General features: G+C 42.8%; 1 protein-coding gene across 4 annotated transcripts in view; it reads right to left on the bottom strand.

The window, feature by feature from the left end:
• Positions 1-13528, bottom strand: part of Nnt (nicotinamide nucleotide transhydrogenase) — an 87792-nt gene extending 74264 nt beyond the window's left edge. Inside the window, exons 1-3 of one of the 4 annotated variants that reach the window (XM_048443066.3) lie at positions 13393-13528; positions 8376-8577; positions 2962-3191 (exon numbers count right to left, since the gene is read on the bottom strand). In XM_048443066.3, coding sequence (XP_048299023.3) covers positions 2962-3191; positions 8376-8526 — 381 coding nt within the window. In that variant the 5' untranslated portion in view covers positions 8527-8577; positions 13393-13528. The other 3 variants (XM_048443064.3, XM_048443065.3, XM_048443067.3) reach the window with 3 other exon arrangements.
• Positions 13529-13775: the final 247 nt, after the last annotated feature.

A 13775-nucleotide genomic window follows, 5' to 3' on the forward strand; every position in this document is an offset into this window, starting at 1 on the left:
TTCTGAGTAAAAAGCACAGACTCTGGGCAGAGCCACCAGATCAGGCATGACAACTGCAGAACACTGAAATATTAGCCTGGTGGCGGTGGCAGTGCACACTGTTAATCCCAGCACTCAGAAGGCAGAGGTGGGCAACTCTGTGAGCCAGTCTACTAGTCTACAGAGCTAGTTCCAGGACAGATAGAGCTGTTATGCAAAAAAAACTCTATCTCAAAAGATTTTTACAATGAACCTGGTCTCCTCAAACTTACTACTCTGTTAAATATTAAGAGATGTTAGGGGAAAAGGACCAAAAAAAAATTGTTTTGTGTTCAAAGACTCAATCCTAGAACTGGGTGGTAGTGGGCATACTTAATCCCAGCACTGCAGAGGCAGAGACTGGGAAAGCGGCCTACTCTACAAATCCAGAAGCCAGCAAGGGCTACATAGTGGAACACTGTCTAAAAAAAAAAAAAAGAAAAAAAGACTCAATTCTCAATCCTTACTAATTTTGGCAAATATAAATATATGAGGTAGTGAGACACTAAGAATGCTGTCAACTAAAGGCTTCATGATATAAATTTATGTCACTTTAAATTCCATTCCTATAAATGAAACAATTCCTACAATTCAAACCAGTGTCTCTACTGAATTAAGCTTACTCTAGCTTCAATATATTAGTATTTTGACAACAATACATACATTGATTGTCAATATATTATAATATATCAATATATATTGATAGAGTTTATTATCTATATCATGTACATAATATCATATGTATGCATGATATTATATATACATATGTCTCACTCTATTTGTTTTGTATGAAATAAACGTATGAAACATAGCCTTATGATTTACATTTTAAATACAAACAAAAACACTGGTTCCGTCGCTTCCCATCACGGCGTTTCATCTTAGTTTACCTAAGACACCTTTGTCTATTATTCCTATGTTAGGTGTTGAGCTGGGGATTCATGTAAATCTAGGCTGAGAACTTTTAAGACTCTTTGGGCTAGAGGTGTGATTCAGGAGAGTATTTACCCGGCATGTGTGAAACCAGCAACACACACACTCACTCGCATATGCGCGCATGTGTTCATACACACAAAACCACCTATTTTACAAGGTCTGCTTTCTCTTTTTTTGTCTCTATAAAAATCTATTTCAGAGATGAAGAAAAACTAGAGGATCGCTCGGAGTTGATTCTCTTGACCCTTATCAACTGTTCAGCTGAAACTGCTGCCATCTGAGCGTGTCAACCCAAGCCACGTTTCTTGAATGTGTTCCTCAGCACGTGAACAGGCATGATTCAATAGAGGCCCTGGTTCAAATACAAGTTTTTACAGCACACATTTCTCAACACACCTTTAACTTGTTCATACACTTGTTTAAAAGCTTGTTCAATTTTAATTGAACTGCTTAGAGAAACACAGAATATTTTCAAATTCATGTAATCACTTAATATCTCTCTCCCTCCCTTCTGAGATATCTCAAAAAGGTTTGGGCCCTAAAACATATTCTGAAATGGGCTGCACTTATTTTTTTCTATTAAGTTATTGCCCTACACATCAAGTTCTATCATCGAGTATATATAAACCTAAAACTTTTTTAAAAGCGTTGGGTGAATTGCAACTTATCTTTGAACGATAAATTTTGTGAATACATTTCTACAGCAAAAACTGATTGTGGATCTTCTCAAAAATCACCTTTATCATGCTGTCAGGACTTGGGATATCCCTAAGTGGCTAGAGATCATATTTAACAAGCTTAAGGACCTGGGTTCAATCCCAGCCTTGGGGAAAATAATGCCATAATGCTATTCATTAGAGTTGTACGGAGGGAAGGAATGTAACTATTTGAATGATTCTTCTTATGAATTAATTAAGAAAATGCTTATTTTTCTATAAAGAAAGTAAATTTGCTTTAATCTAGCAACCACGCTTTTCTCATCTCTATTTCTCTCCTTGCTGAATTTGCAAGATATTTAATGGTTTGAGTTTAAGACACTAATCTAGTTATCCGCTATGCTAAACTCTTAGTACAGCCTTTTATATGATTTTTTTAGTTATAAAGCTCCTCAGCATATAAATTTCAGCTGCCTGCTATCTCAAGACCTTTCTCTTTAAATTTGTTTGTATGTGCATTGGTATTTTGCCTGTGTGTGCCCGTGTAAGGGTGTCAGGAACTATACGTTACAGACGGTTGCCATGTGGGTGCTGGGAATTGAAGCTGGGTCCTCTGGAAGAGCAATAAATAGTGCTCTTCACCTCTGAGTCATCTCTCCAGGCCAGCTCAAGACCTTTCAAAGACAGTTAGCCTACTGGTCACTCAGCCTAAAGCTACCTTGTCCAGGATGGCCATGCTGTTTCTAGCGCAGCACTATGTCGTGTAAATAACTGCCTTCAGCCATCAGATACCGCACATGGTATCCCGGGCTGGATTCAATATCTTCTTTTCATCCTAGCAGTATAAAACAACCAGCAGGGAGTCCACATACACATGGATCATACAGCAAAAATTTTCCCTAGTCAATTAAAAGAAACTTCCACCCAGAGAATATAAAAATGAAGATCTCCATTTCCCTTCCAGGGTTAAAAACAGGAACACATTCCCTGGGCCATAAAGAAATTCACAATACACAATCATTTCAATGAGAAAAAGAGCATGACTTTAAAACAGGAAACGCTGAAATGGGTAATGCTTAATACAGTGGATATGCAAACTGCTCTGATTTGGTCATTGCATATACATGTCAATATCACAGTGCATGAATTATGGACAATTATTATATACCAATTAAAAACAGAAAGAAGAGCACTAAGAAAACTGGAAAAGCCAGATGTGGTAGCTTTAATCCCAACACTGGGGGGTGGGGGCAGCTCTCTGTGTGTCCCAGGCCAGTCAGGGCTACACAATGAGACCCTGTCTCAAAAAGGAAAAGAAAATTAGAAATGAAAGAGAGAAAGGAGTAATTACTTTGACCACCAGATCAGAAGCCAGAACTTCCTTCGCCCCTTGGATTTGGGCCCCTGCTGCTCTGTAGAGATCATCTGGGAACCTGGAGGCTTCGCCTGCTCCTGACTCCACCACAACGTTAAAGCCCTGCTTGACCAAGGCCTGAACACCGGCAGGAGACAGTGCTACTCGCTTCTCATTCTGGAAAATCTCCTTGGGGACCCCAACTGTCAATTGCTTATATGGAATTCCTAGAAACAAACAAAATCAAAGTTTAGGAAAAGCTGAAAAGGAGTCATGTTTCAGAGGAGACATCAGGAAAAGGAAATGGGAAGTCTGTCCTTTAAAACACACCTTGCACAAGTTGTTACTGAAAATAACGATTCACAATCGTGATCCATTTACCTTTTCTGAAAGTGATAAATTTTTGTACAAGCCATCCTGAATGCATGAGATATTTCATTTAATTGAATGCCTCTCTCTAAGGCACATGATAAGCTTGCTCTATTCCTAAGAGAAAAATACCTGAGTTGAGAAATCACACCACATGCCAGCCTCCCTCCACCCTCTGGGGTTACAGTCTTCCTATCCTGACCTTTAGTAAAGACAGAAACAAATTGTTGAAGAATAGCTCTACAATAGATCCTTTAAAGGCTACCATATCCCAAGTCCCTTTCCTGGCAATTTGGCCAGAGGAAACTTCCCATAGATTTCCAAGCGCTGGATCTTGAGACTCTAGCAGCAACTGATTAGGCAAGAAGCCAGCAACCAGGTCAAAGATAAACATCTACATGCCAGACATGAGAGAAGCCAGCAGCCTCTGCCTATGATAAGACTTACAGAGGAATTGTGGGTTCAGGACAGTCCATGTTGGCCAGTGATTAACCTACTATGTTGGCTAGTTTTATGTCAACTTGACACAAGATAGAACATTTGGGAAGAAAAATTGAGAAAATGCCTCCAAAGATTTGCCTGTGCATAAGGCTGCAGAGCATTTCTTGATTAATGATTGATGTGGATGGGCCCAGCTCACTGGGGGCAGTACCACCCCTGAGCAGATCATCCTGCATAGCAGAGCAACCACAAGGAGCAGCCAATAAGCTTGCTTCAGCTCCTGCCTCCAGGTCCTTACCTTGAATTCCTACCCTGACTTCTCTCAGTAATGGAATGTGGCCTGAAGGTTGTAAGCCGAAATAAACCCTTTCCTCCCCAAGCTGCTCTTGGATGTGGTGTTTTATCACAGAAACCGAGAAGGAACTAAAGTTTCTACCCAATCATGCTCTCTCCTGGGAGGTTTTAAACAGAGAAGCCACAGAGAGAGACTAGGAGAGTGGACGCATGCTGGTTATTTGCCAACGCAGCCATCAAACAATCATCAAAGAGAAGCCAGGGTAACACTGGCAGACACAGTAATCGTGACTATTTAAAGAATGACAAGCCATAGCTGAGAAATCCAGAATGTGTTCTACTTCTCCAAAACGGTGAGAGATATCTTGGGCCCCCTTTTATCTGAGAATCCATAGAGTAAATCATCAACACAAAATAGAAGCTGATTGTGATTCTGTTCCGTAGAGACTAAAAGAAAGCATCTAATACAAACATCTTTGTGCAGAGTTCAGGATAGCTTTACTCTAGGCCATTAGTGTCTTCCCATGCTCTAATCAATATGAAGCCATTAACACTTTGGTAGGAAGAGGGTAAGACAGGATTTCTTTGTGTAATTCTGCCTGTCCTGGAACTCACCCTGTAAGCCAGGCTGGCTTCAAACTCACAGAAACCCTCCTGTCCCTGCCTCCTGAGTGCTAATATTAAAGGTGTGTGCCACCCTGCTTGGTCAGTGGAACTCACCCTGTAAGCCAGGCTGGCTTCAAACTCACAGAAACCCTCCTGTCCCTGTCTCCTGAATGCTAAGATTAAAGGTGTGTGCCACCACATCCGGTCAGTAACATGTTTTTTTAAAGTATGTTACTATATAGACTTTACTATAGTTCAAAAATTCCATTCTTGCCACTGAATATACAGTTAAAAACCGAATCATATTATAAATAATACTCTTATAAATAAGAATAACTTAATGAGACTTTAGACAGATTAAGGCAACCTGAAAAGAGCTGCATTTGAGCATAGTCTTATATTCCCATACTATCTATACACTAATAATTTACAGTATAGAAGAGGGAGATAAATATTTACTTTCTACCTGAAAAGGGATAAAAATAGGAGAATGGCAAATATTTAGATCCATGTGTAAAATTAAGACAAATATGCACTTCTCTGGAGTTTATTTCTCATCTGATAGCCACAAATCTAAGCCCCGCATTTGGAAAGCCAAGGCAGCTACTAAAGATAGCAGAGTTGAGCCAAAAGTATTTAGGAGAGCCAGATGTGATGGTGCGAACCTTTAATCTCAGCATTCCAGAGGCAGAAGTAGGTAGACCTCTATGAGTTCAAGACCAGCTTGATCTACATAGCAAGTTCAAAGGCAGCCAGGGCTACATAATGAGAACCTGTCTCAAAAAAAAAAAATCATAGAAGAGCCAACCTGAAATGGCTTCCATTAGCAAATGTGGTGATTTGAATATCAAAGGGAATGGGGACTGGAAAACTGCACAGGCCGCTCTCCTAGATGGTCAGGGTTCAATTCCCAACATCTACATGGTGGGTCACAACTGTCTATAACTCCAGTTCCAGGAGGTTCTCTTCTAGCCTCCCTGGGCACCAGAAATATACGTGTGTGCACGGCCATACATGTCAGCAAAAACAACCAGAAAATAAAATGAAAACTTTTTAAAGAATAATGGTGTGGTACACTTCCAAAGATATTATAATCCAAGAGTTCATGTTGATTATCAAAAAAGAACTTAGAATTTTAAATGGTATTGCTCAACTTAGAATATACACTGGATGGGCAGAATAACAGCTCCCCAAGGATATCCACAACCTGATCCCTATCACCTCTGAATACATTATACATGACACAAGAAAATTATGATGACAAATGAACTTAAGATTGCTAATCACTTGGCCTACAGCAGAGAGAATATTCTGGAGCGCTATGATGTAATCACAGAGTCCTTACATGTGGAGGAGGGAAGCCAAAGAGTCCTAGTCAAGGAACGATGAGAAGATGCCACACTAAGGCTATCAGATGAGACAGGGCCACAGCCTGATCAACTCAGAAGCTCCTCAGAAGCTGGAGAAGTATAGGAGAAGTTCTCCCCAACGGTTCCCAGGACACGGGCAGAATCGCAAACATTTGGACAGAGGCCCAGTGACAACTCCTTTGGACTTTGTTTCCCAGAGGCTAAAAAACCAGTAGGCTCATGATCATTTGTTACAGCAGGAATAGGAAATCGATACACAAGGGAACCAACTGATTGTTAGCAGAACTGATAAGACATAGGAAAGAGCGTTTATTCATGGGGATGGCAAGAAACTGTGTTTCCTTTATAGAAAAATTCCAGCTGATAACTGAAGAGTGATGGAGTCTCGCCATTTCTAAAGTCCTAATAAAAGCCCAGATTTAGCTAAGGACCATCAACCAAAGCATCTGAAAGTATCTGAATGAGAAAAAGCTGATGAGAACTTCATATCAGATGGATCACAAGGACAGCACCTCCACTGACCAAGGGGTCTTCCCAGTGTAAAGCAATAATATACAACACTACCAGTGAGGTATTCCTGTCAGAAATGTACCCTTAAGTTGACAGAGCCTCTGGGTCTAGTTAAGTGTTACGAAAAAATATGAGAAAAAAAAAAAACAGTCGAACCAATCAAGGAAAGGCCGTCTGTCAAATTTGGAACACTGGGGATTCTACCAAGTAAGAACTGCATTCTTCAACAAGTAAAGGGAAGAAAAGTAGGGAAGAGGGGCTGAAGGTGTAGTCAAGTGGTCACGTACTTGGCCAACCTGTTTGAAGGCCTAGGTCTGTTCTCCAGTAATGAAAAGGTCTCTTATATTTCATAAAAGCCCTAAGAGACACACCAAGTAAATGTAGCGCATGAACTCTGGACCATTCTTTGAACAAGCTTACTGCTAAAAATAGAAGCAGGGACTTTGTTGACTCCCAAGGGAGGCCTTACCTCCTCTGAGGAGTGGGTGGGAGGTGGGATGGGTGGAGATGGAAGAGCCATGAAAAAGAGAGGGGAGGAACTGGGGCTAGTATTAAAATTCAAAATATTCTAAATAAAAAAAAATAGAAGCTAGGCACAGTGGCACACACCTTTAATCCAAGTACTAGAGAGGCAGGGCCGGAACAGCCTGGTCTACACAGAGTCCCAGGGTAGTCAGGATTACATTGAGAGATACCCTACCTCAAAAAGGGAGGGGTAAGAAAGAAAGGGAATACTGACTGGGATTACTTTTCATGTATTTCAGTGTGATAATTAAATTCATATTTTTTTGTTTTTTGAGACAGGGTTTCTCTGTATCTTTGGAGCCTGGAAATTAATATTTTATTATAGAAAAAAGAATACTATGGGGAAAATTAAAATTCAAAAGTTAAATATTGTAATGCAGAAATCTTAATGTCCATAGATTTACTTACAAGGACAGCCCTTGTGCCCTCAACACAGTCATTTGCTTCTGTCTTTTCAACTTTACCACAAGGTGATCTGGCTTTCCAGAGCAGGCTGAAGATAAACTTGGGGAAAGGCATGATGCCAACAGTGATTTGTCACCCGAGAACATGGAAAGTGGCCATGAAATCCATTCAAGGAAACAGAGCTCCTCGGTGACTAGAAATCTGCCCCACAAGTCTTAAGAGGGAGAAGAAATATTCCTGCTGGTCTTTCACCTTCGGAACTAAATGCCATTTTTAGCTAGGCAGAACGCCATCTGGAATAAAAACTAAATGTCTAAGTCTTCCTGACAAATGTCCACATGCTTAGGTCTGGCCAGTGAGTGACAGTGTGCCTGGATAGTCCTTGGGAAGGCTGCAAAAAGAGAGGTGACTCAGCTGAGAAGGTGACCCCTTGAGTCTCCTCTCCTCCTGGCTTGTACCTAGAAGTGAGATTTCGCCCATCAGAGAAGACCTGACAGGCCATGGGAAGCCTTCACTATTGTTCTGTAAGCGCTGAGGAGACAGTAGTGATTTTGAAGAAAGAACATTGCTTTTTACTAAATCAAGGAACATTATTGTAGAATCAGTTAATACTCTTCATCCCAGTACCTTGTAGGAACAAAGGAAAAACAGTTACTATGAGAAAAGGGCTCCCAAATACAACCAGCTAAACTTTTCTCTTCCCATTATTTTTATCTCCTCTATTAACAATGGCAGTCAGGAAATTCTTTAAGTGGGAAAGATGAAGGAAAAAAAAATGCTCATTTTGTTTTGTTTATGACGACCACTCACAAATACCGGGTCATGAGATTTCATGAGTTTTCTTGCACGTATCACCAAGGACTTGAAGCACACTGAGAAGTAAATGTTTACCTGGCTTTCCAGGGGACTGACACCACAGGGCCCGATGAGTATGAAGTGCTCGCAGAAGGTCTCTCTTCCCAGGTAGACCCTTCCGGGGCCCCAAGGTGCTAAGGAAGGGACATGAGCCGCCAGTCACCACCGTTTTCAGCAGATGCGCCATGCTGCTTTGTGCTCACAGCTTCCCGAGTCCCTGATTCCTTAGAGTGAATTACTAAAAAGGAAGAAAAGAAAGAGTTTATATGCCAAGAAGAAAGCTGCCTTGTCATTTGATCAGGAAAAAACCGTATAAGTTGTTCTTCTCAAGGGTCTGCAGCCGGGATACATTTGTGTGCCGCCATCTCCAAAGAATTTGGTTGTCGAGTCTTTTACTTGTAGACATTTCAAAAGTTGTTTCGAATTCAGCATTTAAAATTTGAAATCTATTTTCGACTTAAAATTGGGAATATAATCTCAGCATCAAATTTCAGGCCTGAGTCACACTTGTTTCGAATTCAGCATTTAAAATTTGAAATCTATTTTCGACTTAAAATTGGGAATATAATCTCAGCATCAAATTCCAGGCCTGAGTCACACAAGTGTGTGTGTGTGTGTGTGTGTGTGTGTGTGTGTGTGTGTAGAGTTTGTATATATGCACACCTAAAGAGCTAAGCCACATCTTTTTTTAATATTTATTTATTACGTATACAGTGCTATGTTTGTATATATGCCTTGGCACCAGATCTCATTACAGATGGTTGTGAGCCACCATGTGGTTGCTGGGAACTGAACTCAGGACCTTTGGAAGGGCAGGCAGTGCTCTTAACCACTGAGCCATATCTCCAGCCCCTATGCCACATCTTACACCAAAGTTACCTTGTAAGTCAACATATTTTTCCAAAAGTTATATATAATCAAACTTATATTTGAATTTCCCTTAAGTTACCTTTAAAAAAAAAAAAAACTTCCAGGCACTAATCACAAAACACATCGCCATCCTATCTACTGCAGTAAAATACTTAACTCTGCCAGTGGAATCTCCTGATCCATACCTAAATGAACATGATATTCATGTTTCCCACCCAAGAAAATAAATGTGCATGGATAAGACTCTAAAGGAAAAAAAAAGAAAAGAAAAATTCCATAATATCTTTACTACCTCAGACTGTACCTACAGATGTACATAGAGCTGTGAATTCTTTTGAAAGTGGTTCTCAACAGTGACCACCTTTTTGTTTCTCAAGATTCTTATAATAAAATTTAATGAACCAAAATGTGACCACTTATTATTACCAGTCCTGACAGCGCTAGCTGAAGTTTCTCTTGGTGGTTGTACCTTCAGCCACCTTTGCCCTGTTTGGCAGATCCCAGGGCTCACACAGAAGGCATTCATCACGTGCCTCTCCATTTCCCTTTGCTTCGAGAATGAGAAGAAGCAGAGGGTCTAAAGTCTATCAGTCAAACCTGGCTAACATTACCCACTATGCTGATCCGCGCAATGGACTCTCGTGGGGTGGAGCATCCGACCTAAGCCGACTCTGTGCGGCTCTATGTGCACTCTCCCACGCATCAGAGAAGTATTTAGCTTGTTTAACATTTCAGAGCTGTTACCACAACTTCCTAAATACATGTCTTTAAAACACAGAGAGGGAACACTGGTGATAGAAATTATCAGTCCAAAGGTTGTTTATTAATTCGATGCCCTTTAATTCAACAAATGTGGCCCAAGAACAGACTCTCAGAGGCCCTTTCTCCCTTTCTCTTCTCCCATCTCCCTGCAACCACTGTTCTTGGTGTGTTGGCAAAACTTCCCCAGACTTCACCAGCAAATCAATGAAACCAGCCTTAATGGAGCCCTGCATTGCCCAAGTCTGCCACTTCCTGATTCTTTAACCTGAACTAATTTGAGACTCAGTCCACGAACCAATAAAAGTGGTAGAAAACGGCAGTTTCCTAAGGTCCTTTTAAACTCTACAAAATCCTTATCTTGCCTTCTTGGAAAATAATAATTTGGTGTTGAACAGATCCCTAATGGGGAACTTTTTTTTTCTTTTCTTTTCTTTTTTCTTTTTTTCTTTTTTTGGTTTTTTCAAGACAGGGCTTCTCTCTGTAACAGCCTTAGTTGTTCTAGAACTAGCTCTAGAGGCCAGGATAGCCTCGAACTCACAGAGATCCACCTGTCTCTGCTTCCCGAGTGCTGGGATTAAAGGTGTGCACCACCACCACCTGGCACAAGGAGCCCAATCTCTAAGAGAAGGGGGGGGGGGAGAACACTTTATTCAGGCCTTAAACATTTGAAGTAATGATCAGGAGGTTGTCTATTGGCAAGAAAAGTCCACTACACTTGCCCTAATTTCAATATAGACAGTTCTGAAAGCAATTCAGAAAATATCTGAACCATCTTATCATTGGCTAGGCCACGTTTACTCCAAAAGAGTCCATTTTCCCCTTTTCTTCACTTCAAAATTCTCGATTACCTGATCTTCCATGTACGTCTCATGCCTTGACTCAATATTGGCATAATTTTGCAACTCAAAGTTTAAGATAATAAAATGCCTGCTTTACTAAGGCATACATGAAGCATCCTAACGGAGGGAAACTGCCTCCCCAGTAGATGTGGGGGGGGGAGTGTGTGTGCGTGTGTGCCTGTGTGTGTACACGCATGTGCGTGTATGGATGTGTGTGTGCTTGCTTGCTTGCGTGTGTGCATGTGTGTGTGTGCTTGCGTTCATGTGTGTGCGTGTATGTGTGTGCCTGTGTGGTGCCAAGGACAGAACCCAGGACCTCACACTCATTAGGAAGGTACTCCTTCTCCACTGAGCTACATCCTCAGCCTTCACTAAACAAATGTTAAAACCCTCCAGAGTCTAGGGCAAGCACCTGACCTAGCAGAAGAAGACAGCATCAAGAGTACAAATATGAACTCTGGGTTGGAAGCCCCTTCTGCAATTTATTAGAGGTGTGACCTTCTCGAATCACCCAGTTTCTCTCTACCTGGTTTCCTCATTTTAAGTTCAGAATAATAGCAAAAACCTACCTCATAGAGTTGTGAGGATTAAAGCAAAATGCCCTGATCATAGGGTCGTGGAGAGGACTTAAAGATCCTGACTGGCTGTTTCTCTCACTGTTATTATCTTTGGCCCAGTGCCTTGCACTAAACAGAATAAATCAACTAATATTTTTGACTGCGCACTTAAGTAACTAGGGCTGAGTATCCTGGAGCCATTTTGCAATAGATTTCTGAAACAACAGTTTCAGAACTTTTCCCTTTGAAAAAAAAAATGTTTGTGTAGACTTGTAAAATACTGATCCTATCAGCGAAGACAAACTACTTGCCGATACTAGAATAATTCTAAACTGTCCTCTCAATAAACAATAAAGAAAGAAAATGGATGGAACAAGGGTGATGGCTTGTAGCTGTAAATGCCATCACTGGGGAGCTTAAGGCAGAAGGATCAACTCAAGTTCAAAGCCAGCCTTGGGCTATACATAGAGTTTTAAGCCAATCAAACCTACAGACCGAGATCGTCCTCGTCTCAAAATTAAAAAATATAATAAGAATACTAAGCTAAGAATGGAAAAATAACTGATATTGGCCCAAACAATAAGGTGCAGTGGGCACATAAGCCCCATCCCTGTAGACAGTTTCCTAATGACTGTACACCACCGCAGGACGAATAAAGGGCACCTGCAAGCATAAACAAAGTCATGCTTTTAAAAGCTAGGCATACCAGCAAGGACACAATACCCTACCCTGGCAGGCAGCATGACCTCGCCCAAAGCCACTGGTGCCATAGCCCCTGTCACAGGTGCTGCCCCTCCCTCAGCAACTAAACTGCCACCCGCTGGCACGTGCAACTGGCCGGCTATTTATAACCTTCTGTGGAAGCTCATTGGCTCTGGCTTCACAGTAGTTATTGTGCCTCTCAAGTTTGAACCAGCTCTGCCCAGGCCTGCACCCCCACTCCACTCTCCTGCCTCGCCAGTCCAAGCCCCTCTCTCAGTCTTGGAGAAACTGGCACCCACTACCACCTTTAAGCCCTGACCTATACTCAGACCTATTCCTATATACACTCTGCGTGAACACTCTCGAGGTTCAAATACAACTTAGGGGAGTCCAGCTGCCATTCTTCTAAGTCCGCCACCCATCGAAAGTCCTCTATGACCTCTCTTCCGAACCCTCTTAGGGCCAAAACAAACGTATACAACTTTTGCAGATCTTGCCTCCACCCTCACCCCAGGTTTCAAGATCTGCACCTGCACAGCTGTCACTTCGTTTCTTGCCCTCCACCGGGACCCTGTTCCTACATTCACCCTCCCATTGCCTTTCACGCCACTCTAATCGAATACACACACATAAAAGGGCCCGCCAGGCACGGTATTCTCCGCTTGTCTCCTGCAGAAGCCTTTGCACCCCATTTGCTAGATACTGCCGACCCCGCCCCCCTTCTGCTCTCTGACAGGTCCCCCTCGCCGCAGGACCTTGGGATTAGCGCTGGTTGCCCGCCTTCTCCTGTAGCCCCCAGGAGCCGCAGGGCCGGTTGGCTCACCCGGGCTGGCAGGCGGGACAGCTGGCGACCCTGGGCTGCTAGCAAACGCCACGCCGCCGCGCTGGCAGACCCGGGCTCGGCCCGCGGCGCTGCGCCTCCAACCCGGAAGAACAGCCCCAACCCTGAGGCTTGCAGCGACGACCACGTGACATGGCACTGCCCCCACCCGGACCTGTGCCCCTCTCGGCACCCCCTCTCCACCTCCCATTGCCTCCCGCCAAGCCCGCTTCGCCCGATCGCCCTCCCCCTCCGCAAAGGAAACAGAGACTCCACCAAATGCACCCTTAGAGCGCAGCAGCCGGTAAGGGTCCTTCCTCTCCGGGTGACCGCTGACGCCCCTTTGTCTCAACCGGGGCCCCCGGCCCGCAGCTCCGCCTCCTCGCTCTTGCTCAGTCGGTCTCTGTCAATCAAACCTGGTGCCAAGCAATGCAACTCAAGTTTTTAGGAATTCATTCCTCTTCTTCCCCTGGAGACTAAGTTACAATCTGTGATTTCCTCACCCCGGTCCCAGCAGAACAAATAAGCGGATCCTATAACTCCTCTCTTGGTGCCGGACTTTCGTCTAGCTCTCTAGGAAAAAAAAAAAAAAAATCCGAACTTCTGTAACTGGAGAGGACTTAAGAGGGAGGTAGCGGAGGGCGGGAATGGGGGCGTTGTTTTTCCATTCTGGACGGGAGGTGGGGTTAAATTCCTCACAAACGAAGTCAAGGCCCGAAAATGAACACACATGTTCGTATTTGGCTTGCAGCAGTGAAGGAAACCAAAAGGAAATTGTGTTACTTGTTAACATAGGCAGCGTCTGGAATGTGCCGGTAGTTGACTCTCTCCGCGTTCCTGATTAAGAAAAATCAAAATATAATGACCTAGTCAGTAGTTAGTGATT

The sequence above is a fragment of the Myodes glareolus genome, chromosome 15, assembly GCF_982192425.1.
Source record: "Myodes glareolus chromosome 15, mMyoGla1.1, whole genome shotgun sequence".
NCBI lineage: Eukaryota > Metazoa > Chordata > Mammalia > Rodentia > Cricetidae > Myodes > Myodes glareolus.